The sequence below is a fragment of the Xiphias gladius genome, chromosome 18 (genome assembly GCF_016859285.1).
Source record: "Xiphias gladius isolate SHS-SW01 ecotype Sanya breed wild chromosome 18, ASM1685928v1, whole genome shotgun sequence".
Lineage (NCBI taxonomy): Eukaryota > Metazoa > Chordata > Actinopteri > Istiophoriformes > Xiphiidae > Xiphias > Xiphias gladius.
The window spans coordinates 20,501,541-20,527,945 of NC_053417.1; the positions used below are offsets into that span (position 1 = coordinate 20,501,541).

Below are 26,405 nucleotides of genomic sequence, written 5' to 3' on the forward strand. Positions count from 1 at the left end.
TTTCAATAGTGAGCAGCTCTCACTGTCATTTTGCTATTTTAGCATCAGAAAGGGAGCGAATGTATAAAAAAGAATCCCAGCATAAGACAAACACGAAGTGGTTCTCATAACTATATCAGTACTTTTTATTACTTTTAATGAAAAGAGGGAAACTCTCTCTCTCTTGTTTCACCGCTATCGTGCACCTCACAAGGGACACACAATAACACACACACACAGACACACACACACAGACACACACACACACACACACACACACACACACACACACACACACACACACACACACACACACAAAATGTCTCCACTGGGTAATAAAAAATAAAGGAATTCATTTTCAAGAGTGCCAATAATAATCAAAAACTGTTTTTCAGATTTTTCTTTCTTTGTCTATTTCCTTTCGTTTCCCTCGCATTTTTTCTCTCCTGTCTTGATAATGTGTGTGTATGTGAGTCTGTAGGGAAAAGAGAGTGGATGAGAAGCACTCAGCCAAGAGATTGATAGGAAGAGTGAGAGAGCGAGGCAGAGAGAGAGAGAAAGTCATGACTGTATCATTCGGCATCAGAAACCAGACACTCTCTAAATGACCTATTTGTCGACGGATCAAAGCAATTCCCTTCATTACTGACAACTTGTCTGCTTCTTAAGGAGATCTTATCAGTGAGCTTAGCTCCCTTCTGCCAGGCAAAACTGAATCAAATGAGAAATTATCATGCCACCGGGTCTCTGGGGAAAACAGAGAATAGGAGATGAAGAGAGGGGAATGAATAACACAGAAGCGTTGTTCTACCACCACAGTCACTGGTGTACAGAGGAGTTAATTTTCCCTTAAAAAAGACATGTTAACTAACACTTTAAAAAGTATCCAACTACTTCTACCTAGATATGTGCCTGCACTGCATGTTGTAGAAATACACTACTACATATGTTAATAATATGATGAGATATATTCAATTGAAATGAATCTAAATTTAGTTTTGATTAGGTGATCTAGACTGCATTCCGACAGGGTAACATTGATGTGAGATATATACAAAAATGTAAGTAGTAGTAGGTTTAAATGTGTCAAATCTGTTGAAGTAGGTGCTTCTTTCTATCCACCCCATTAAACATACATGGATTTAAAAAAAACAAACTAGAAAACACTCTTACATACAGTACAGTAGACAACAAAACACCCCAAGTACACCCCTGTGCAAAGTCACTAAAATGTTAAATGATTCAAAACTGTGTCATCTTACAAAAATTGTATTATTTTTAATTTAAAGTGTGGGGTATTTGATCTTATGTATAATTAAAACAAACATGTTAGATAGATTACAATGAAGATATGGGCCCCAAAGTGCATCCTCAAAGCAACAAAAGTGTGTACACCTGTGACCACTGCAAAAAAAATGAGTATACCTTTGATTTCCAGTTAAGGGTACTTGCATGGCCAAGATTATAAAATAACTTGTGAACAGTTTTGAACTGGGTTTTGTCTAATGCAACATGGCTCCACATGGTAAGGAATTGCCTGAACCAATTATGAAACTGGATAGAGACACTTCATAAAGATGGGAGAGACCCATTGGACCCATCAGTAGGCTACTGAACATAAGCCAATAAAAAGTTGCAGCAGTTAGAGATAGAGCCATGCTACCGAAAAAGGAAGGCACAGTGGCCGTCCTTGAAAAATAACGCTGTTTATGCAACCTTGAACTGAAAAAACGACTTGTAGGTGTTTCTGATTTGGGACAAGGATTATCTGTGGAAATTTGTCAGTGACTGATCAGATAGTCTGAAGGACATCGCATGACGTCAACCTCTATGGACAGCATTCAAGAAGAAAACCATTGCTCACCAAAAAGCACAAAACTGCAAGATTAAACAAAGAACATGAAAAGAGGTCTGATGACTGCTGGTTAGCGTGGATCTGGCCAGGACTATCACAGTGACTGCGTAGTGCCGAACGGGAAACTTGGAGGTGGGGGTATGCTGATATGGGGCTGCATGAATGCAAAAGGTATAAGTGAGATGACATTTATAGATGGCACAGTGATTGCAAGTTTGTATAGCCAAATACTGAATGAAAAGATAAAGTTTAGCATTTGGCTCTAATTTCTATTAAATATAGCTCTAAGCTGCATTAATATAATTTTTCGTTATTTTGCTGCTCTGCTAGTCCTGGGAATGTCTGCCCTTTAACATGCAAATATTAATTTTAATCTCCCACACCTGGTTCCAGGACTGTGCCAAACAGCTTCCACAGTAGCGGGGGGATGGGGGTAATTTGTTTGTGGGGTCCTTAAGTTAATTTCGCAAGTTATTTTGATGTTGTTTTGCATGGCTATTGAATCGCAAACTGTCTAGTCTTAAGTTGTTGTTATGTTAGTTATTGTGTTGTACCCCTTGTGTTTGGCCAGGCAGTGTATATGATAACCCTTTTTGTCATTTAGTGAGGTCAGTTTGTCTAGGTCAGTTGTTCGGTTCGCTTGCACTTCAGTTTGCTGTACTTTGCAATCAGTTCTATTATGTTGACCTCTTTTAAGGCCCAATTTAGTTGATATTCACTTTTTCTTTTCTCTCTTTTGTGGTAAATAAAAACCAACTTCTTTTAAATCTGAAAATGTCCTCATCTCTTCCCACTTAGCCCCTAACGTAGTTTTAGGTAGCTCTACTTGAGTTAGCCTGACTGGTCTCGGCTGGCTCTATTTGTGAGTTATTTCAAGTTCAAACTCAGGCAATGGTGGGCCTCTCAGTTTTGTGTGATACCAGAGTGTTCCTGAGCATATTACCATTGCATATGTTTGCCTCAGCAGTCAAGCTTTTCCTCCACCCACACAACCCTCACCATAGAAGATTAAAAAAGAAGGCATTATACGTAAACAAAGGGAAGGAATATGGAGATGCTTAGAGCTCCAGTATACACAACTTGAAATAGAATTCTCTGTGTTCACATGATGTCTCTGCCCGTATACATTTGCAGGTCTATCCTCCTCACTAGAGGGTGGAGTCGCTGTGAAAATGATATCGGAAAAAGAAGACGAAAAGATGAAGATAATAGTTTAAAACCAGCCCTGGTACTGGTTTTACAGAATCAGAGAAGGAAATAGCATGTTGGTTCCACAAACCAAATTAGGAGATGGTGTGGAGTGATTGTTGTACTAATCATGGACAAGGATTTGAATGTGTACCAGTCAAATTAATCATCTTACGCAATGAGTGACCCCTTTTATTAAAAACTTTCCACCCAACCATCCATCTATCCATCCATCATCCATCAATCATGTTCAAAATATGTCATTGACAAAACAGTTGTCATGAAACAATTAGCTCTGTGTCATTAAAATCCAACAAGTTGTGTAACCTGAACCACCATATTGATTATGTGTCCCTACCCCCTGATATGACCCATGAGAGTGTCTCTTGAAACAGTGCCCCTATGGCGGCAGGCTTACCCAACCTTTGTTGTCATGGTTACACTAATAAACACGTGGAGTGTACCGGCAGTGGCGTACCAGGCTCCCGTTGTTAGGGTTACAATAATAAACACTGTGTTAAGCTTACGGAATGGTCACGGTCTGGTAAGGTTTAGGTACAAAAACTACTTGGTTAGGTTTAGGAAAAGACTGTGGTTTGGATTATAATGAGTGCTTTGTTAAGGTTTGAGAACCTTTGTCATCATGGTTACAATGATAAATATACATTTAAGGTTTTGGAATGGTCACGGTTAAAAGAAACAATGATGACAATTGGTTTCAAACAAAGCCCTGTGTTTTGTCGACTCATCCATCCACCCCAACCTCCTCCTAAACTCTTTACGCTACCTCACCTGACTTCCTCCTCTGCTCCCATCATAATGGAGAGGTCACCTAACAATAAAACGTAACTATGGGTCGTAATAGGCTGCTTGCACAGATGACCTTTGGGGTCGTTTTGTACAGGACAGTCTCTTAAAGTCAGTGCATGAGAAATGTACTTTAAACTTTATATATTGGGTGCTTTCCAAATTTTTATATGCATCGCAATTCAAGCAATTCAACATTAACAGATTAACTTCCCCGCTCAACAGTCCACCTAAAAGATTATTATAAATTATAATAATTATTATTTTATTAATATTACAATTATAAAAGAATATTATAAATACTGTACGGAACATGATTGACCTTTCCCATACTTGCAACCTTTTGAAGTACAAGTATGTTTGAATATAACATGCTGTTTAGCATGTACAGAGAACAGCAATTATCATATTCATTGCTATAATGTTCTTGGGGCACTGTGATTGAGATTGAAGCCCATATGATCAGGATATGAAGAAAAAACCAATTTGATTGGTTTTTGCAAGAAAAACTGAAATTTTAGCTTTGTGAATTCATGAATGAATTCATTAAAATAGAAAAAAATAGACTGCTTTGTATTCAGGAAGTTTAAAGTCAGAGGATGGTTTTTTTCAAGTCAGCTAGTCTCACCTTAGCTAAATTTTCTCAAGAAATATTACAAATAAAAGCTAAATCCAAAACATGAGCCCCATAGACACAAGTACAAAACACAACTAATTACATGCCTTTGTTGAAAAGAAGTGCAGCTAATGCTGTGTTGGAGGGTGGGGAAAATCTGTTCACATTATTCAACACAGTGGTCACACACAAAAAAAAAGTGTTGATATTTGGAGTCAGGAACTCAGCTAAACTTTCTCCTATACTGAGCCAGGTCAGTCAGAGCAGATTCAGACTACATAATAGTCACATTCAGTAAAACAAAAACAAAGGCCACCTGTACTGGATTAGTTTCTGACATTCTATCTGCATCGGATTCAATTTGAAACCATTCACTGATTTGTTAACACAGAACAGCCTTAATGCTCGTGACTACCTCGGTTTTGTTTTTACATATTCCATTTTCCAGAAACACATGACATACGACAGAAAATATATCAGAAATGGCTCAGATGTGGCTGACAGTGGTTTCAGCATCGAAAAAAACAGGCCACATGTTACTGTTCATGCCAGAGAATGGTGGAAACCTAAACCACATTAAAACGTCTTTTCTTCTGTCTTTAAAAATACCGTTGAATACAGTTCCTTTAAATCACTTTGCTTTCACTTGAACAAAACCTTCGTTTTTAAGCACAATAAAAAGAAGGTGCCCTTTCAACTTGAATCCTCATGCAGCTTTGTGCATATCTTCCAGACAGCTTGAAATGATTGGTAGGCTACCTCTGACAAGTTCTGTTTGAAAGTAGAGGACACATAGAATTTTTAGATGACTTAAAAGTCATTTTTACTTGAATTGTTTTAAAAAATAAGAAAAAACTAAACTTAACCAAATAACACACTGCAAGAGATATACAGTATAGCCACATGTATTCAGAACTCATATAAATTTATGCATGAATATTGTACAAAAACCAGAGAACAAAATGGTAACCGCAGCAAAAAAACAAAAACAAACAAAAAACACTATCTTTAAATGGAGCAAAACTGAAATCAGCTGCTTTTAGTTGGTACTTCCAGAAAATGTTCAAAGTAAAAAGTATCACTATTTGGCTTAAGCATGTTGCGCACAATCACAAAAAGAAACATACAAGCACACACGCAAACACACAGGCCTGTCATGAGTCTGCCAGTTTGGTGCGCTGTAGCGCACTAGTGTTTCAGAGGATGACATTGACTCAGTGAGCAGCAGGACAGCAGAGACAGTCTGTCACTTGCAGATGGCAAAGTCAGAGCAAGCCCCTAAAGAGCAGAAAGCCAGGCGTTTTACAGTTTTAAAGCCCTACAAACAGGGATAGCTACTCCAAACACAAATGCCGACTGGAACGAACAGAGAAATACAGTATGTTCCTTCAGCAGTACAATAAAGCACAACGGGCAGACAAGAAATACAGGTGTTAGCTAACAGGTCACAATCAAACTAGTTAACTCTGAAGAGAAAAAGCCTCTACAAGAGAAAGGTTTTTAGGTGGCATTGCATATCACATACACAGTCCATCTGCCAAATGTATTCTGCTCCACGCACGAGGATAAAAAGAAACGTTGTGTGTTTCGCTGTGAGTCAGCAAAGAGTCTGCATTAAGACCTGTGGCCTTTTTAAAACACAGACTTTTGCTCGGGCTTTGATGTTGTGCATTGTATCTCTTCAAAAGGTAGGGCGGGATTGATGTTGAGTATCGCAGTCTGAAGTTAAGTGTTTCAAAAATGCACTTACTAAGTTAAACATAAAACACAAACTGTATAACATCTTGTATTCATTAGCTGGCGAGGACTGCACAGTCTGCATGAACAGATGTACCTGTGGCTCTGTGTTTATGAGAGCCTTTGACTATGTCCATGTTAAGCCAACTAAATCTGAAAACGCTGTATGCATGTGAGAATGATGAGCATCCCCCACAAAGTAAAATGTCTCAACGACTGTGATGGATTGGAATGAAATTTTCTATAGACATTCTTGTCCCCCTTAGGACGAATTGTAATAACTTCATCTAGTGCCACCATCAGGTAAAAATGTTAATTTGTCCTTTATGACCAAATACCTACAAAATCAATGACATTCCCATCTGCCTCATCTCTACCTTGTGTTAGGCAAGTGTTAGCAGGGTAACACGCTACACTACGGTGGTGAACATGGTAAACATTATACCTGCTAAACATCAGCATATTAGCATTGTCACTGTGAGCATGTTAGCATTCAGATGCCAGCAATTAGCTCAAAGCACCACTGTGCCTAAGTAGCCTCAGGGCCGCTCACGTGGCTGTAAACTCTTAGTCTTGTTAGGTCATTATTCATGTCAAAGCAATTGGAGAGGACTAAATCTCCTCCTCTTCATCCTCTTTTGGTTTGCAAACAACAAAATGATGCACTCCTATCTCTCCCGGCCTGGTTGCTCTGCTAAGCCTCAGCTGGTCACACCTTAGTTGGGCTCTCTGCTGCTCTCCTCGGTCGGCTCTGTTGTGTTTCAATATAGCCACTCTCCTGACTTAGTTGTTTTCAGGAACATTTTTTTCTGACAAATCAACTAACATAAATAATGAACTTTTATTGTGGCTCATAAATGTTGCACAATCAAATTACTATTTAATAACTGCGGGGAAAAAATGAACAAACTAAAAATAAATACAGCTTACTACCAAACCTGTACAGTATTGTGTGACTGACTACAGTGAAATTCTAAATGAATGACCACGGAAATAGATTGAGGCGACAGAAAGTTGTCTTTTTAACTGTGCTGCCGGCCACTGTATCGACGCGCTTATGTGACTGCTTTTGAAAAGCTCAGTTTTACCCGTCTGCGCTAAAATGCAAGGATGCCATTTTCAGATTTACTGAACGGACAGAGAGGACAGAGGGGCAAAAAGATGCGTTTTCGGATTAATCCGGTTTAGCGGCCTATGTTAGTGCGTGACAGAATAAAATGGAGAGATAGTGTGATCTATGTGCTTTTGTGTCATTTGAATGATAGCTAAAGTTGATGCAGGTGAGATTATTAAAAGAGCTTCCTCCACATTAGTGAAAATGACATGGAGTAATGAAAGTTAAGCAGTGAATGACTTTTCCAATTATTGCAGTGTGAATAGAGTCTGGTCTATAATAGTGCAGGCTTACAGCAAATTAGAGTTGCTATTCTCCCTAGAGGTAACAATGGAATGACTCGCCCTCCGCACTCTCTTCTTCTAGGCAGGGAGAATAAAAATAAGGCAGCCATTGTAGTGGCTGACAAAGAGCGGTCGCACCCCTTAGCTTTGGCTTAGCAGGGTTAAAGTGAGAGGGCTGCCATCTCACTATAACCCCCCCCCCCTCTGCCACTCTCTTTTATTAGGGGATTGATTTGATTAAATTGTGAAATCGGGAGTGTGATGGATGCATGAATGACTTCTCCAGTCTCTCCCCTAGGCTTTGACAAGGACAATATCAAGGACCCCCTGTTATTCCCTTTTCCTCCCTCGTCCCTTTTATCCCCAGGAAACCCAATCTGGGTAATTAGAGTAAAGAGTGTCGGAGACTTGTAGGAGGGAGAGAAGCAGAGAGAGAGAGGGTGACAGCGGCACAAAATCTGCTGCTATTGCATTTTCCCCAACCATTTAGCCCCCCCTCTTCCAAACTCCATATGTACACATACTTTTGCACTGTCCACCTTTCATACACCAATATCTCCCACTTTTTCCACCCTCTCCCTTCTTCTTTTTCTCAGTCTCTAAATCCATCAGGCAGCATGAAGATGAGAAATGCAGACTAGAGGGAAATGGAGGGAAGAAAGAGTGAGGAGGGAGAGAATAAGGGGGGGGGGTTGAAAGTGGCTGTGGAATGACTGCATCAGCAGAAATCTGTAACAGAACATGAACCTTTTGGCTGGAAACCTGGAAACAGGAAGTTTAGAGAGGTTGCCTGGACTTGTTTGATTTGACATCCATTTGGCAGGATGGATCTACAGTATAACATGAGAAAAACGTTAAAGTTTTTCCCCCTTGACCAGAAATATTTCAACAAAGACATAGCCCTTTGTGGGATCCTATGCTGCTGGAGTGAATTTGTCTCACATTGTCTTTTTCAATCCAGTCAGAGAAGCATCCAGTTACATTACTGCAAACACATTTCCAGTGGACACAGCAGAAGGGCTGTTTGGAAGGAAAAGCATACAGTACATTCCTCCCAGCCTACAGGGACAAACACTTTGGAGGTATCACGAAGTAAACAGATGTCTAAGGTCTAAGATGTGAGTGCAAAGGCGGAGGAGGAAAGGTGTTGTTGGTAGAGGCGGGAGCAGTATGCACGATTGATGTTGACTGGATGCCTGACAAAATGGGTTGCTCCCTGCCAAACCTGCCCCTGCCAAGCAGAGGCAGAAACTGAAGAGGGGCTGGACCTTGCCATGCTGCTGCTGGGTATTTTGAAAAGTTGCACACTCACATGTACATGCACGCAAACAAAAAGACAGACCTGCTCACTCGTGTACTTGCACACGAGATCACACACACACACACACACACACACACACACACACACACACACACACACACACACACACACACACACACACACACACACACACACACACACATGGTCCCACTGCAGCCTCTAAGTGTGTGTCAGAATGTTTCCCAGGATGATCTGGCTCCCACTAACCAAGCGAGGGATTCAGCTTGGCAAACTGCACCTCAGCAAGCGTCCAGCTGTCATCTTGACAAATGAACCTTGGAAGAGTGAGGAGGGGTGTGTGAGTATGCTTTTGCAGCAATGCATGTGTGTCTGTAGATTCAAGGCTTTGTATTTTTGCTGGAGCATAAGCATGTGGGATAAGGATGACATACAGATGGCTGGTGTACGTGGAGTACATTTTCAAAGGCAGCTGATCTGTCATTTCTTGTTTGATACAGATCAGGAAATGGATCAGAACCAGCAGTGAGTTTCTGTGAACCTCTTTCTAGTTCTGGAAGTCAGGAGGACAACATTGCTGAAAGTCTGGAAATGCCCCAGCCATCCCATTCACTTGGCACAACGCTGAGCCCTTTTTAAAATGAGACTGACTACATAGCAACCAATACAAATCACCTTATATAAAGAAGCGTTTTGCAGAGCCTCAGATGAACCATAACATCATAACCTGTATGCCGCGATGCCAGTTGCTGTGCAAAGAGCTATGCATCACTCTGGTTTTATGAACAATGTGGGACGTTAAAGAGAGTTGGGGAGGAAATGTTCTTTTCTCCTGAAAATGAAAAGCAAATAAACATGTGTAAGGCAGCATCAGGGAATATTGGCCAGAAATACTCATAAGTGAGAAGCAATGAGAAACCTGCAAAGTTAAAAGACAAGTTATAAAATACTGGCAACTTTTTATCTGACGCTAAACTGTTTATCTTAGGAGCTGTTTCATCTTGAGATGCTGTAAAGCATTTCATTGCACTGTGAGGAAATTTATTACACGCATACAGAGTGGTGATGTATGCTTGCCCGCACCAGATCTTCCTGTGTGTCTCTCTATGCTCCTGCATATCTGTGGGTATGTGTGTGGTTAGGGGGGTTTACCACCATACAAAAACACGATCACCCCATGACAGTATCCATTATACTTGCATGAAAAGATTCTGAATGAGGCACTTCATTGTAAATGACAAAGTAAATAGGATCAGATTATTCTGGTGCAGGCCTCAATTTTGATTGCCCTCACATTTTACCTCCAGGAAAGAAAGAGTCGAAGAAGGGAAAATGGAAAAATACAAGCACATTAAGTGAGATTAGAATTTTGCATCACATGACTTGCAACCAAAAGCACTTCAATTCAATTTGATCTCATGCCCAAGGACTTTTCCCCTCGCAATTACTCCTTTCTCTCATTTCCTCTAAATGCTGTTGCTTTGCATTGAATCAAGTTGTATTTTGTTAGGCAACCATTACTGAGCAGAGGTGGGAGGAAAGGATTACCTGGTGGGACGGCGGCAATGTCGGTGTGTCTTCTCTGTCTGTCTGTCTGTCTGCTTGATCTGCTCTGCTGTCATTTTGTCCCTCTGTCTTTCTGACTGCCAACCTGTCCTTTCTATTTGACCGACCTTATCTCATATTACCAACAATCACTGTCATCCACACCCCCTCCCACTTCATCACTGTTCTCCACCTCCCCGAGTCCCCTTCCGAATATCTTTCTTCCAATTTCACTGCACATTATTTTTTCATGTCTTCAGAGGAATAGATTCTTGGCTCTCCTTCATCCTACTGATCCACAGGGTCGCTTAGGCCATCCTCCAGGGGGACCAGACAGAGGCTGTTTGTTAAGCTGTTATTTATCTCCTTCATAAAGTCCTCCTCATCTCCTATTAAAGAGCCCAGAACTGTTGCCCTTGACTCACATATAACTCTTTTGTCTTTTGGTGAGATGATTTACTGTTTAATTTAACACCAACTGAACCCAGGAGGGAGCCTGCCTGGTGCTGCCGGATGTCATATCAGAGAGGAATGTGTTTGGGGGGATTTGTGAACATGTGTGCGTTTATCTCTGTGTGTGTGTGCGCCTGTGCTTTCTGTGCGTGTATGAGTGAGTGGGTGGCTGAGACAGGGTTTTTTGTTGTTTGTTTTGTTACTTTAATGCCTTAGTAGCTGAAGCTCTGGGCCTGGTTGTGCACAACAAGGCCACGGCAGGAAATGTTTCTCTTGAAAAATAAACCGTGGCTGAGTATGCCTGATGAACATGTTTACCAGGACTTCACGCCACTAATTTCAAAATAATGAGATATTAAACAGTGAAAATTACATTTCAGTCTCACTTTCCTGAACACAGGAGGAAACAAAGGCCAAATGCTGTTGACAGATACATGAATGTAGTAACAATTTGTTTTTCTCATCAATACCAGGAGATTAGGAAACTCCATTTCCCGAGGCTGATAAATGTAATTATATTGATCTCAGTAATTTCATTAGAGGAAAGGAAATGCAGTTTATAAAGTATTTGTCATATGCCAAGACGAGACTACTGTAAAGAGTGGGGGGGTGTGGCTCCCAGGAAAAAAGTGGATCATTGAAGTGAAACAAGAATCAGGACCAATCATACAGAAATGGGACTGTCAAAGAATACATGAAGCTATTCACTTCCTATTTTATGAATGCCCCTCATCACCCCCTTGCGTGAGATATTAATGCACCCTTAGATTCTGACCTCTTCTCTTAAATATCTGAGTCTCACACTATTCAGAAGATGGTCAAATTGCTTTTATAGTCAAATGTTTCATTAATGATCTTAACTGTCAAAATGACAGGAAGGAGCATGCTTCTCCATAACAAAGGCTCCATTAGCGAGAGTAACAATGTAAAGCACTCTCAACGTCCTCTGGTCTTTTAGTCATGCAATCATAACTCAGGGCTGGCTATCCATCTTTATCCCAGCTCCCCCAAGAGCAGACTTTTTAAAGAAATAAATGAAAAGTCATTACATTTGAATACTTCTATTTTAAGGTTGGTGTACTTGTGCATGAACAGAACAGTTAATATCTGAGGTGATCATTTTCTACATAAATGTGTTTGATTGTAAACAACTTCTGGACTCTGGAAATCTCTACCAAAGTGAAGAGCAATGAAGCCAATAGTTGTCCACAAATGACTGTAAAAAATGTCATGGCAATTCATCCAACAGTTATATTCACTAAAAATCAGATATGTCAACCTGCTGGAGTTGTTGTAAGAAAAGTCAGGGGAATACCAGAGTCATTAGGATACAGTGTCTGAGGATCATGAATGTCTGTACAAAAGTTCATGGCAATCCACCCAGTAGTTGCTGAGATATTTCCGTCTGGACCAATGTAATGAAACGACAGACAGACCGACCGACCGACCGACCGACATTACCATAGCACAGACATCAATAGAGCCATGATGTTATCATGGCTAAATAAAGAGGATCAGTAAATATCAAGCTGTATATTTAGCAAACTGATTTGCAGTGTCTCCTGGAATAAAATTCAAAGCTCGGGTTTGGAAAGGAAATACCTCTTGTGAATTCTTCAGGAGGTGAAACCAAACAAAAAGCCTAGAGTTTAAACTAGCCAAGACGTGTTACTAGTAAAAACAAAGAGCAAATGAAGTGCTGACATTTTGTGCTCTCCCCCCAGAGTGGACCGAGGTCTCTTGCTCCTTTTGCCTCTGTCTTCAAACTTTACAGGAGGCCCATTTACATTTCTGAAAGAAGTGTATTGTTTCTTTTCTTTACTTCCCTGCCTTGATAGAGTTTATGTAGTGTTTGTGTGCGTTGAAGATCTACGCCTGCCAAGAAAGGACCTAAGCAGTCCACAAGAAAGAATCGAAGGACCAGACATAGCCCCGTACACTTGAATACCTATGCAGCAGTGCACATCCTGTACAGTTCATGTGTTTGATATACTTAGTGTAGCCACACATTTGAGTGTTTTCACAGCCTGAATTTATTTAGTCCTGAGAGTTCTGTGCAGTTCTGCACTCATAAAACGTTCCATATGGGCAGCAATGTGGTTTCCTAGTGACCAAGCTCTGGATTGGACTGCGATCATTAAATACTTCAGCCCTGGGTTTCGCCATCCTGTGGTTTCTCTGGTGGACTAGGTTAAAAAAAGACACACACAAGATGGAGTCCTGTTTTTCTAGCTTAGCTTTTTCTTCTCTTTGTTCAGGGATAAAGCAGAAATGCGACCAAACAAAACCCCAAACAATGAGCATACACAAAGGCAACAACGCAGCACATGCGCTTTACTGATCCTTTGTTTGCTGTATGTGTAGGACAAGTAAATTCTCTCTGTGCCTCTGTATGCACGTGTATGTATGTTTGCAATTGAGTGTGTGTGCTCATCTCAGCAGGAGGGAGTGGAAAAGGATGAAAGGGGCAGACTGGAGCAGTACAGTGCTGTTGTTGGCCGGGTGGTGGGGTGGCAGATGCCAGAAGGCTTCATTAGACTCTAGGGAAGAGGTCGTGAACACCATTTCTCTGGGAAGTCTATCAGACCTAAACACAAACACAGACGTGCCTCTAATCCCGGTCTAGCCCTACATTCCCTCTCTCTCTCCTTTCTCTCTGTCGCTTTCTCTTGTTCTCAATCATACCCTCCCGTCTTCTTCCCCCCTCAAGTTCTCCAATTCAATCATCTCCAGCTCCAACTCACTTGTACAGTATTTCTTTTTGTTGCTCCTTTTCTTTCAGTTTTTTTTCTTTTTTTGTATGTCTTTCTGGGTTTTTGTTGTTGCCGTGTCTGTCAGTGGAGCGGAGCAGTCATTAATCACTGGTAAACGTACGCAGAGCAGAAAGCAGGCACCTCGGGGGGGAGTTCTCTCATTCTGCTTGAAAAACGCTTTTCTCAACATGCTCCATGGAGAAAGATGCAGAAACTGGAGCACAGGTGCTGCAGCGAGTACAATAAACATAACCAGATGCACTGCAACAAACACCAAATCAGATATAAATGTCGGTATTTTCTGCACTGTTTATCATACTGGCTCTAAAGCTACTAGCGGGACATAAATACCTTCAACACATTACTGATACAAATGACTCGTCGACAAAAGTGCAGGATATCAAATAAAACTCTTTCTCCTCATATCAGTCAATGAAAGGCTTTGGACAAGTACCCATTTATTTGTCTTACTGCTCTTACTGCTGCTGTTTCTCTCTGTAGTATTCCTGTCAATATAATGTCTTGTGATTATTGAAGTATGCAGCCGCACTTTATCGGAATATCTGGCTTCTCTGTCTCAAGGACAGCCAGCAAAGAGAAGATATTTCTTCCAAAGAAATATTATCCAATAAAACAACAGTTTAGCTGAAGTTGCAGTGATTTTCACATCCCTTATTCAAGCTCTCAAAATGAATGTCTTCTCACTCAAAATAATATCTCTGTAAAATAAACTAAAGTATTACTCAGAGAAGAGGAGGTTTAAGAAATGTGTCAGGTTTTAGAAGAGAGAGGATGAAATTAAAAGAGAAGACTGAGGACAAGGACAAAAGTGATGCAAGGAGTAACAATCAGAGCAAAATTGATTGTGAGAAAAGGATGAAAAGAGGCTAATGTTGTCGGAAAAGGTTTTTGAACTGACTGCAGCTGTCTAAATACACATCAGCCATTGCCATGTGAGGGAAGAGCTAACTATACCAACTATAATTTCATGCTTGTTAGTCTCAAATGAATAATTGACAGTTAGGGAAATGCACTTATTCGCTTTCTTGTCGAGAGTGAGATAAAGATCGATACACATCTGTACATTAAATATGAAGCTAAAGCAGGGAGATGACTAGCCTAGCTTAGTGTAAACACTTTAAAAGGAAACAGCTAGCTTGGCTCTGTCCCAAGGTATCAGAATCCGCCCACTAAAATCTCTAAACCTTGCTATTTATCAAACAAACAAGATATAATGTGTTAATTAGTGAGCTTTAGAGGAGTTTGTAGGTGTATTTTATTACCTTTGGACAGAGCAAATCCAACTGTTTCCCTCTGCATTCAGTCTTTATGCTAAGCTAGGCTAGTTGACTTTAGCAGTAGTTTTCAGTAAGAAAGCGAATAAGCATATTTCCCAAAATGTCAAGCTATTCCTTCAAATGTTACTAATGCTTACCAATTTATGGTATGGTAACTGTGTAAATAGTCAGACACAGTGTATTAAAGCAATGATACCGTGATCTCACCTGCACCAGCAACTCTGACAGGCCACATCTCTTTCTCTCTGTTATTTTCTCACAGAAAAGGGTCATCGATCAGTACAATGAAAAAGGCATTTCACTGGACAAACATTTATTCATACCCCATCTTGCTCCTTGGCTACATTGTTGTTTCATCAGGGTTTTGTTCATTTTTCTGCTGACGGTTGTTCTAATAGGGGGTTAAGGGAGATGGGTGGTGGTGGGGGATGGTTACATTGAGTCTTTATTTACCCGAGCAAAAGAAATCGATGCGTCTCAGCCGTAGGAGAAGTGTGTGGATCAATGGAAGGTTTCAAAAAGCCTCTGCGAAAAATCAATGTCCCTTACATGCTATTGATGGCTGTTTGGCTGCAGAAGAGAGAGAACGACAAAGAACACCTGTTTATTGTGAAAAATTACTCCCCCAACTCTTTGTTTTAGTCTTTCTGGATCTCTTCCTGTCTTTGTTTTCTCTAGAACAATCTTGTGCTTCTGTTTCCTCTCCATTCTTTTTTTGCTAGACTTGCATTTTCACTTTTCGTTAAAAAGTTTTGCACTACTCATACCCATTTGTTGTAAAGAAGCACAACAGTGCTGAAAGTGGTGTTGCTAACACCAGGCTACATTCAGTACAACTTTGAGAGTTGCAGTGTGCACACTACAACTTGATGTACATTGGAAAAGTCTGAAGCACTGGAGCAATTATTTCAGCGCTGCTATTAATAAAAATTAATCAATAACATCTAACTGAGCTCTGACACTGTCTTGGCTTTAGAGAGCGATAGGAGTATAATTCTACCAAGACTTTAGTGGAGCAGTCGACATTTCCCTTGAGCCATGTCAGGCTGCGAGCTCAGAGGCCAGTCAGTAAGTCCTCTGTCCTGACACCTGCCCGATCCTGTGCGGGTGTGATCAAAGTGACAGTGCTGCAGACCTGCATAGATGCAGGTGAGGGCTGCTGTCACCCCGCCTGTCCAACTGATGGCAACTTGGTCGGGGCAGGGAGAAAAGCGGGCGGGATGGTGGGGAAGACCGTTGCCTGCATGTCACTCATTGCTGCACTGGATGACAGAACAGCCCATTAGGAAACGGACTGACTTCACAGGCCATTAGGGGAAGCATCACACAGCCACAGCAGACAGAGCACTGAACAATGGCACAGTTGGAGGAGGACAGGAGAAGACAGAAACACTGCAAGCTCTGTTATGAAACATGTGTCTTATAAAAATTAAAATTGCGATTAACATCATATATGTCACAGATGAAAATACTTTTGTCTTTGTGTTGATATCAAAGTATAAAATATGTATCTTTTCTTGGATTTATCTGTTGTTTTGAGTACATTTTTAACTGAGGGAAATGAAACGGATGCACATAAGCCTCAATTCTCCAGACAAGACCAAAGAGGTTATAAATGTGGACTAAACACATAAACAGTAAGTATGGCAAAATCATCCACATGCCATTCACCCTCCAGTGCTGTCTCCTTGTTAAAATCTGTAGCTCTCAGTATAGTCCTGCCTGCCCTCCAGTCATCATTAAAGAGACAGACGGAAACCTGAGATCCCAACAGAGGCATCAACACGCATCACTTCTCCTCTGCTCTGAACACTCCACTCTCAACAATCCACCAGCCCCTGACAGACCTATTTACTGCACAAAGTGGATTGTGTTTGGCTGCACACAATACTTCCAAATGTTCCTTTGATACCCTCTCTCTTTCTCCCTGTCTCATCCCCTCTGTCTCTCTCTGGTTCTGACCAGCTCATGGAATCAGCAGTAAGTGTCTGGCCAGTTTGTGGCTGGGTGTAGCAGTTCTGAAGGGCTCAGTGGGCTTAGAAGAGAACGCCACACTGTGCCAGGCTGATGGGACACACTCCAGCTGTAGATGCACTCCAACTTCAAAACAAAAACTTACAAACTCTCCTCTCTTTGACTTGATGTTTTTGTTTCATTAAAAAAAAGGAGAATAAAAATGTTTCCTTCAAGCAGCTCCCCAGGCTTTTCCCTGGGGATTGGATGCAACCCGGTTGGAAAAACAAAGAACAGAAACAAAAGGAAAAAAAATGCTTCTTGTGCACAATTTAAGACCCAAAAGAGATAAACTGTGAGAGTTTTGTAAACAGCGAGGAAAGGCTGATGGCTAGATATTCTAGATAAAGAAAGAAGGGAAAGTGGGAACAGGGAATGAAAGCAGCGGTCTCCTGGAATGATGGTTTTTGATGAATTACAGCACGCACCACAAGCTTAGAGTCTGGAGCTTCACTATGAGAGAGACAAACTGTGCATTCTGTTATGACAGAATTTCTGAATTTTAAGCACTGTGCAGCTCGAGCCTTTGCACAAAAGCACATTTACACAAATGTTTATTTACCAATGCTTTTTTTCCCCTGACAGACTCGACCTCTAACCTTCACAATGTTGTTTATACACAATTTTGTACTGGAAGTTTTGCAGAATTGAAATTTGCCATTTTGAGAGTCAGTTGTTGTTGCCAATTTTCAATCTTGACTGCTAAATGAGAACAGGTTTACTGAATAATGATTAGGCACCAGCAGCTGAGCTGTTACTACTTCTCAGTTTCTAGTTATGTAGACATGGATGCACACAGGGACACACATGCAGCATGAGGCTATAGTCAGTTCATTTGTCATGTTGTTACCTCTGATTTATTTAAGTTTTAAATCATCATACCCTCCCTCACAGGGAATGAACCACTGTGCTGGTCTTCAGAGCCTGAGAATATTAGCATTTCATACTTTCTCCTTATAACTCACAGGAGGCCCAGAGTTAGGGCTTCAGTAAAGATTCTGTGACAAATTGTATTGTTATAAAGCAGCTATAAAAATGGCATTGAACTCTGGGCAACCTTTCTGAAATGGCCTGATAAAGGAAAGAAAGGGATAAAAGAGCATAAAAGAGCAGAAATAATAATTTGTTTCACTGTGAACCCAATGGACCTCACACTGTGGGAGAGTTTAGCTGCTTAGCTGTTTTGGAGCCTGGTGTGTGTCTGAAGGGAAAACTTCTCATGGCCAATCAGGGCTGTTTAAATACCTTAAGATTCTGTGACTATAATTACATCAGGGGAACACAACATAATCATCTGCAATGATGTGGAGAACAAACCAGTTATGCAAAGTATTTCTCTTCTTTATCACCGTCCATCACAGACCCCCAATCAGTGTTAGCCGTGAAGTGCCCTCATGAAATCCCAGCTGTAAATACAGAACAAATCAGTGATGCGGCCCATCAAATCTGTCACTTACGCTGACTAGCATCTGAGGGAACGGTCCTCGAGAATTTTCTGCCACGTTGATTGGAGGGATCACCCAGTCCCTCTTTTGCCTCCGTAGACCCTTGGAGCTGTTCAGGCCAGACCCTGAGAACATGATGATAGGAGGTGGAGCTTGGAACGCGTCCGTCTTCTCTTTTCTCTCAGCAAGTTTCCCCTCTTCCTTTGTGACCTTTAAGGGAACACAAGACTTTATTTAGGAGGCTGGGTGTGATGTTTAAAATAACAGTAGCTGCTTGGATACCCAAGTCTTTTCAGTCTAAAAATAGAAATTCACAGGACAGCAAGAATAACATTCTAGTATTGTTAATCAGGTTAAACCGACATGTCTAAAATCTTTGTTAACTGTAAATCCATGACATTTTTTAGCAGTTTGGCCACTGTATTAGTCACATTAGGTGGTAAGGTTCTTTCAGCTACTGAGTGTGTAAGCCAGCTGGTGATGTGGAGTGGTCTTTACTTTTAATGGCAGGCAGCAGAGCACAACTGCACCCCTCTGGCTGCTGGCTACAACTGATCCTACTAACAATCTGTATAAACTGTCCACATCCTCTAATCTCATCATGCAGCCAAATGCAGAGGGCCATAGCTTGAAATAAAGAAACTGTTAGCAGGCTTAAGTAACATCATACAACACTGGATAATCAAACTTTAAAGTTAATATTGCTCCAAGACCATTTTTGTGCAGTTCTGGTGAAGAGGTGCATAATTCATGGATCTCAGATAACAATGCACTTGGCACCTGCCTTGTTTTCCACGATGTGCTTTCTGTGGTTGTGATGGCCAATGGAAAAACCTCAATTACCATCAGCTCAGATGGCAGTGGCCAACACAAATACTGGTGGCACTATCCCCCTGCTGTCTGAAAGTGTCACTCTGAATATCGGTAGATGTGTTCTAACAATAGCTGTAGCGAGAGGTGTGTCTAAGGCAGCTCTCGGGCTCCTCTGTCTCCATCCAGGAAGTCTGTACAGTCTTCTTCTTGTCATTGTGGTAGTGCATGTCCAATACATGTGCATGTGTCTATTATTTGCCTACGTAACCTACAGTATTTCTGTCATCTCCATGGCTGAAGAGAATGCGGCATGTTGTTATGGAAACAAAGTGCACAATTCACACCCTGTAATTTGAATCTGAAACACCTAATGGACCCACTCAAACATAAATTCACTCTTTTATTCGTTCACTCACTTGATTACTCACTTGCTGACTGACTCACTTGTTCATTTACTGTTTTACTCTTTCTGAACCTAATTGGCGATTAGGAAGCTTGGCAACCAGAACAAGGATGACATACGTCCTTGCTCTAATACTGCTCAAAGTTGTAAACTCTTCATACTCTGTAGAGTGCTTTACAAGAATTATCAGAGCGCAATGTGGCAGGTACATAAAGTAAGAACATATTTAAATAAAGTTTTAGAAATACCATGTCGAGCCTTTGTGATACCATTAGGAAAACCTACTGGAATCATCAAATGGTTGAATTCTTTGACAGATCAAATGCAAATTTAATGGGTCAAATTGTGTGTCAAACTACCTGATACATTAAACATGCTTTGAATTTTGGCCCTTAGCGGCTAACCAGCTGATGTTTTTCAATAACTCTTCATATTCTGAAGATAGTGCATCTGATACTCGTGTTGATATTTTTTTGAATTCTTTTTCTTCTCTCATAAAATCTGGTGTTGAACTAATAAAATCCCTGCTAGAAATAGTAATACACACACAAGCACGCACAAAAAGAAAAGGAAAAGAAAAAAGGATGCTGCAGATTTTACATTGGTCTATGTACTAAATAGACTATTTAGTATGTACAATGACACTGAACAGGAGAATTTGAGGTTTTCAGAAGTTATATAAATGTCTGATAATTGGCCAAGAGAGACCATATTATTTGAACCTACATGGAAATTAGGAAATAATCTAAGTGAGTAAATATAAACTAAATACAAATTACAAGCTTTCATTAAAAAACTCGTCTGTTACAATAATCTACAAAATCCTTTCCTATTTACCACTTTGTCTGTTTGCTCATATGTGGCTGATAAGAAGTTAACTGTGATATTTCTAAAAACCATCTGCAATAAGCCTAAACTAGAAACCCAATAGAATCTTCAGTTCAGCTGTTTACACCCATATTATAACTCAGACTGCGATGATAAAACTTCTCAAAAAAACCAAGATGGAAGTAAAAAAATGCTTCAGAGGAGTAGTAAAAGCATAAAATTAAATTAAAATTTATTTTTTAAATTATGCATTAAAAGCGTAAAATCTACTGTCTGCAATGATGTTCCCATCTAGTTCATTTGTAATATCATGCCTCAGACCTGAGTAGGACAGAGCTGTAAAGTGTGAGCACACAGGTGTTAAGTCTGTGAATTCTTTGTATGTGTGCATATATATGAAAGAGACCATAAACTTCAGACTTTGTCATTTACACCGGGTATAAAAATCCTATTAACAGAGAGCATGTCTGAGGCCGGATTTACAGCCTCTTTCAGTAGACAGTGACAGCTGAGTCATAGACACACACTTTACCCTTACAGTATTCTCCTATCACAAGTTCCCCTCACACACTCCCTGCAGGCAGAGAGAAATGACCACCACAAACCTGTCTTTTTGAAAGATGCTCAAATAAGGAATTTGAAACGAGCCCATTTTCAATCTCCTCGTGAACATTAACTCACCAATGAGTCACAAGAGCTACATCAAATGCGGAGACTATCAAGCGGATCACATGCCTGACATAATGTCCTCGTATGGTAGTACTACGAAACACATGATGGTGAATCCGCTTTATTTCAGATGCTTCTAGGGTGGATAGAAACAAACAAAGGTCATTGACAATACAGTAAGGGAGCTTTATTTGTGTCCCCAAAGCCTAGTTAAGGCAACCGAGTGCAGATAATCAGATACGTTGCTTCTCACATTCAACTACATTACACAGTATTTACACTTGTATTTCAAGGTTACATAGGGTCCACCATCTCAAATCCTACTTCTTATCCACTATGTTTAGTGTCCTAGGGGCTATAGTAGACGTACTATATATTGTGATCTAAAGGTTACATTAAAATGACATTTTGGAGAGTTGTTCTACAGTAAGTTTACCAACATATCTCAGGGTTAAAAGCCAGTAAAAGAATGTCAAGAATTCAGTCACGAACATCATTGCTGAAGCTATGCATCAGTTGCACTCTCTGTCTCAATCACATTCCCCTGAGCTATCCGTTGCTCCCGTGCCCTCCCCTGCCCCTCTCTTCAAGTGTTATTGTTTTTCTCCCTCTCTCCACCTAGTCAGAGGATCGTGACAGCTTGTCTCAATAACAGTGATTCCTCAACCGCTGGGCTGTGTTAGGCGGATGGTCCGCCAGCACGTAAAACAGCAGAAAAGAAGCTCACCCACCAAACACTAATACCACCAGGCCCCGGCACATTCCAAGTTCATGTCTTTGTCGTGTCGTGTTGTATATTATATAAATGCAGCATATACCTAATAATACATTATAATATTCTGTATATTCACTAATATGGGAACAGATTTACTATTTTGTCTACATACAGTATTGATACTTGAATCAATGAACAGTGGATATAGTCATCTGTACCAGCACCTACAGTAGTTGGGTACCTGCAAAGTACATTTATTCCAGTAGTGTAGTTAAGTACAATTTTGAGGTAATTTTATTTACCTGAGTATTTCAATTGTATTTTACTTCCTTTCAGAAGGAAATATCGTTTTTTTTGTCACTTGTACACCACTACATTTATTTGAGAACTATAGTTACTAGTTCCAACTCCATTTACTAAACCTTTGATCACGTTAAAAAATATGATGCACTGTTACCGTCTGTTAAATTGACAAACAGACTGAAGTAGTTAAAATGCAATGGAGTACTTCTACATTGTGGTATTGCTTCTTTTACTTAAGTAAAAGACCTCAATACTTCTTCCATCACTGCAGGAAAAAAAATGCATGTAACAGGTAAAAATTATAATAAATTTTATTTAAGGGTATGGGTATAAATCAATTAGATGATGGGCCATGAGTGAAAAAGGCAAAGAAAAAAACCGGCAAGGAGAAAGACAACAGAAAAAAAAAGAAAATATGTCTGCTCATTAAGTATTTTTTATTTGCTTTAACAGTAAAATTGTGATTACTGTTTTTGTTTAATTTCAACCATTTGCTATTAAACATCTGTCCCGCCTAGTTAATACTTCTTTGCTTGTCGGGCAAGGGAGTGTGTAGCCTAAGTATCTGATTTTGTGACTGGCTGTGGGTGAACCCAGAATTGATTTATAGTTACATTTGACTATGAGTAAGGGGTTGGCCTTTGTATGAAAAACTCCATGTTTCTGCAATTTTTAATCAAATTCAGAATAAGGGTAGCACTCAAACTGAAGAATATAGTAGTCCTGATATAGCTGCGCACCTTAACAGTACTGTGTTACACAAAGAATGAATGAGCGACAGTGCAAAACAATTGGAATTGGAAACCATTCACCAGAGATGATAAAGAAAAATGTTAAGTTTCATTACTGTAAAGAAAACAATGCAAGCAGAGAGTGGAGAATGTATGTGCATGCTGTATTTCTGTATGTGTATATGTATTCATTTGTGTGTGTGTGTGTGTGTGTGTGTGTGTGTGTGTGTGTGTGTGTGTGTGTGTGTGTGTGCGTGCGTCTTTGTGTGAATATGTGTGGGCGTGACTGAGTTGGTGTTCATGTCAGAGGAAAAGAAAAATCTGGGCTTGTGAATTCAGGAGCACAAGAAAAAGAGGTTCAATCAACATTCATTTACATATAAAGAGGCTAGTGTTTTTAATACCTCTACCAATTTTTCATTTTATATTACTTCTGTGCAATATGTAGCCGTACAGTTCTTCCGCAGCAGTTGACATTTGAGAATAAAAATAAAATACAACACAGGGTCAGGCTACAGTGCTGGATGATGGCAATGGCTTCTGGCACATATTGAAAGTTGAGAATTCTGTACAATGCAGTCTATAAAAAGTGTTCTCTCTTTGTCTCTCTCTGTTTGTTCTTGCCTGGTCAAGGTCCCTCAGAGGGTTGGCTTGTATCTGCCAGCGGAAACAATGCTTTCAAGGCTGACTTCATTAGATGGACGCCCAGGAGAAAAGCTTTTAAGGCTGCTTTAAAGGGAATGTGTCAAGCATCCTGGCAAATGGTATGTATGTGTTTGCGTGGGTGGGCTGGGGTGTGGGGTGTGTAGGGGCATGGGCGAAGGTGTCATGTTCACTTTCATCAACCAAGCGCTACATTTCAGACATCATGTACTGTGCAGGCCTGGGCAATTTCATTAACAGTCCAGAAATCAGGACAGGTGGTTACGGTATGTGCAAAAGTAAGGGAGAAGATTTTTTGTGTTGACAACTTGTTTGTCAACACAACACTAACATTTTACCACTTTTTAACTTGTTATGATGAACTTGTTAGCAAACAATTATCTATTTACAAATTAAGCAGATACAGTACAACTTGAGCATTCATTTGGAGTCATGTTAAGTCCAGTATTCACTCTCCTTTTAGCTCTGTTTTTGGTCGCCACCAACTCCTGACCCTTTAGCTGCTTAATGCTCCACTATGTTCAGCCAGTCACTAACTTTGTATAGTGCTGGGGCTGGGCGAGTAGCTTACAGTGGGTTTATCAGAGATTTTTTTACTGAAAACATTTGCTTGCATCTGAAATTTACACGGATGAGGGTAGAGTCACTTAACATAAACAGCAAAACCAAAAAATTAAGTTAAAAAAAATCCTAAAATATTTATTTTAAAGTTGAAGGGAAATGCAGAGCCGGGTGATAATTTTCTGTGAGTTTAAATATATATATTCTGTTTTGGTATAGAACAGAAAAAAAAATTGACAAAACAATCTCCACACATCTTTTGTTAACTATTTCCGAGGATAAGAAGGAACTTCAATCTCAGCTTTTAAGATACAATAAACTGCATGAAAGTTCACAGAAAAATTTAAATTTGAACATGTATAATTCACCGGAAACTGGGCAATCAAAACCTTCAGAACAGCTACATATGGACTTTGTGGTTTGAGTGTTTTGTCAACTGCTGTTTACAATGTCAACAATGAACTTTTACTCAACTGTATGAGAAGTTACTTAACTGTAAAGATCATGTTTATTATAAACTAAGTAATAAACTTATTTCTATAGCAGTATTCATGATGAAATGCAGCTAAATGTGCTTTACATACAACTGCATTTAAGAAAAATGACATTCAGCGTATAGAGGAATAAAACTTTTTAGTTAAATTCAGTGAAATGTGGATTTTTGGAATATTATTATTAATGCGGACCATGTCCATAAAGTACGGATATAAGAAAAATACAGCATGTTTAAATTCTCTCTGTCTTCAATTCCAGCAAAGCAGCACATCGTCTTTTGGCCGCTAGGGGATCTATAACCCTTGTAACAGACAAAAACTTCCTGTACTCATGAGCCTGAGCAGCTTCTTCTCATGCTCATCGCCCAAGAAGCACCAGCCCTCTATTTTGCTCCTCTTGTACTGTGTTACTAGTCTGAACAAGACACAGTCTAGCCATCCGAACACACGTGCCCATATTGCATGTTCATTGTACTGTGTGACAAGTCACTGAAACATGCACATGATCTGTTGCATTCAGTCCATATTCAGGAGACCAACCTCTGCCAAGCGCAACATGCCTGTGTGCGCAAACAGGGTTTGTCATCAGAGCGGGAGGAGACAGATGTGAACTGGGTCTGGACAAATGTATTCTTTTGCTTGAGAGAGAGGGAGGCTCAGTGGGGTTGACTGCAGGGGATGGCTGCCCCACATCCCACCAGTGTGGTGAGGGTAGGCAGAGGTGGAGTGAGACATGTTGGGATGGAGCGAAGGGGATGAGGAGAAGGGTTGTCAGAAGCAGATGTGCCCCCCCCCCGCCTAAATAAGTCATGCTCCAGATCCTTTTATCTACACATGCTAACAGGTACTAGTGAGTTCCCTGAGGAGAGAGAAAAAGATGGAGGTAAAAAACAGAGAAAGAGACACAGAGATGGAGAAAGAGCTGTGCCCATCACTGCTGCAAAAGGCTTAAGTGGGCTTTTCTCTAACCATGGTGTAATTCTGATCAAACCCTGCAGCTCAGATTTGCTCTTTCTTATTCAAACTCACACAGTAACAGAGAAAGTACAGGAAGGTGATGAAATTGATTAAAAAAACAGGTTAAGCAGAGATGTCTGCGCACTTATTTAAACTATTATAAAAGATAGAGGATAAGGAGCACAAGCAAACTGGAGTCAGATAGAATTCTTATCAACGGCTTCGCAGATTCCAGAGATTTAAAGGTCGTGCCATTTCCCTTAATCCCACACAAAAGGGGCACAAACTTTTTGACATGCAAACCTGCACATATTGAACCTATGGACTCCAAATATAAGACACTTTATGCTCTGAACAAATACACAGCCACACACAGACCATACACAGAAATGAAAATTTTATGCTAAATTAGCATAATTCACACTTGATCCGACATAATCTCTCACAAAAAGACAAATAATGTTTCCTCGCACACACACCAGACACACACGCTTAAGCACACTAACACTATGTGAACAGGAGTCACTGAGTGTGAAATGGATGCGGCCCCCCAGCCCCGGTGCCATCAGCCGTAGCCAGCTGGCAGTGGTCCCAGCTCTTCCCCTCCATGCCACTGCCTCTCCAAAACCCTGCACGCTTTGATATCAGCCAGCCCCTGGCTACCCAGACATCTGGAAGTTATTATTCAACAGAGCACGCCACAAAGCGCCATTTCCATAATGAAACATCACATTTTGTTTCAGCGCCCTGCTTTCTGATCCTAGTCCCGCTGCATACATGTTTGTTCCAGTGCGTACTGTGTTTCTGACCTCTGACCCTGTCTGGCTCTCTCATTGTTTGTCTGTCTGTTTGTGGCTCCTCAGGATCTTTATATTAGCTGACTCACTGGAAAATCAAGTAGA

At 40.5% G+C, this 26,405-nt stretch overlaps 1 protein-coding gene across 3 annotated transcripts in view; it reads right to left on the reverse strand.

Annotated features, from left to right (window-relative positions):
* The window catches only part of LOC120803805 (cadherin-4-like), a 317,870-nt gene that overhangs the window by 45,609 nt on the left and 245,856 nt on the right, over positions 1-26,405 (reverse strand). For all 3 annotated transcript variants that reach the window (XM_040152731.1, XM_040152730.1, XM_040152732.1), the window contains one exon: positions 18,379-18,576. In XM_040152731.1, coding sequence (XP_040008665.1) covers positions 18,379-18,576 — 198 coding nt within the window. The remainder of the gene's footprint in view (positions 1-18,378; positions 18,577-26,405) is intronic.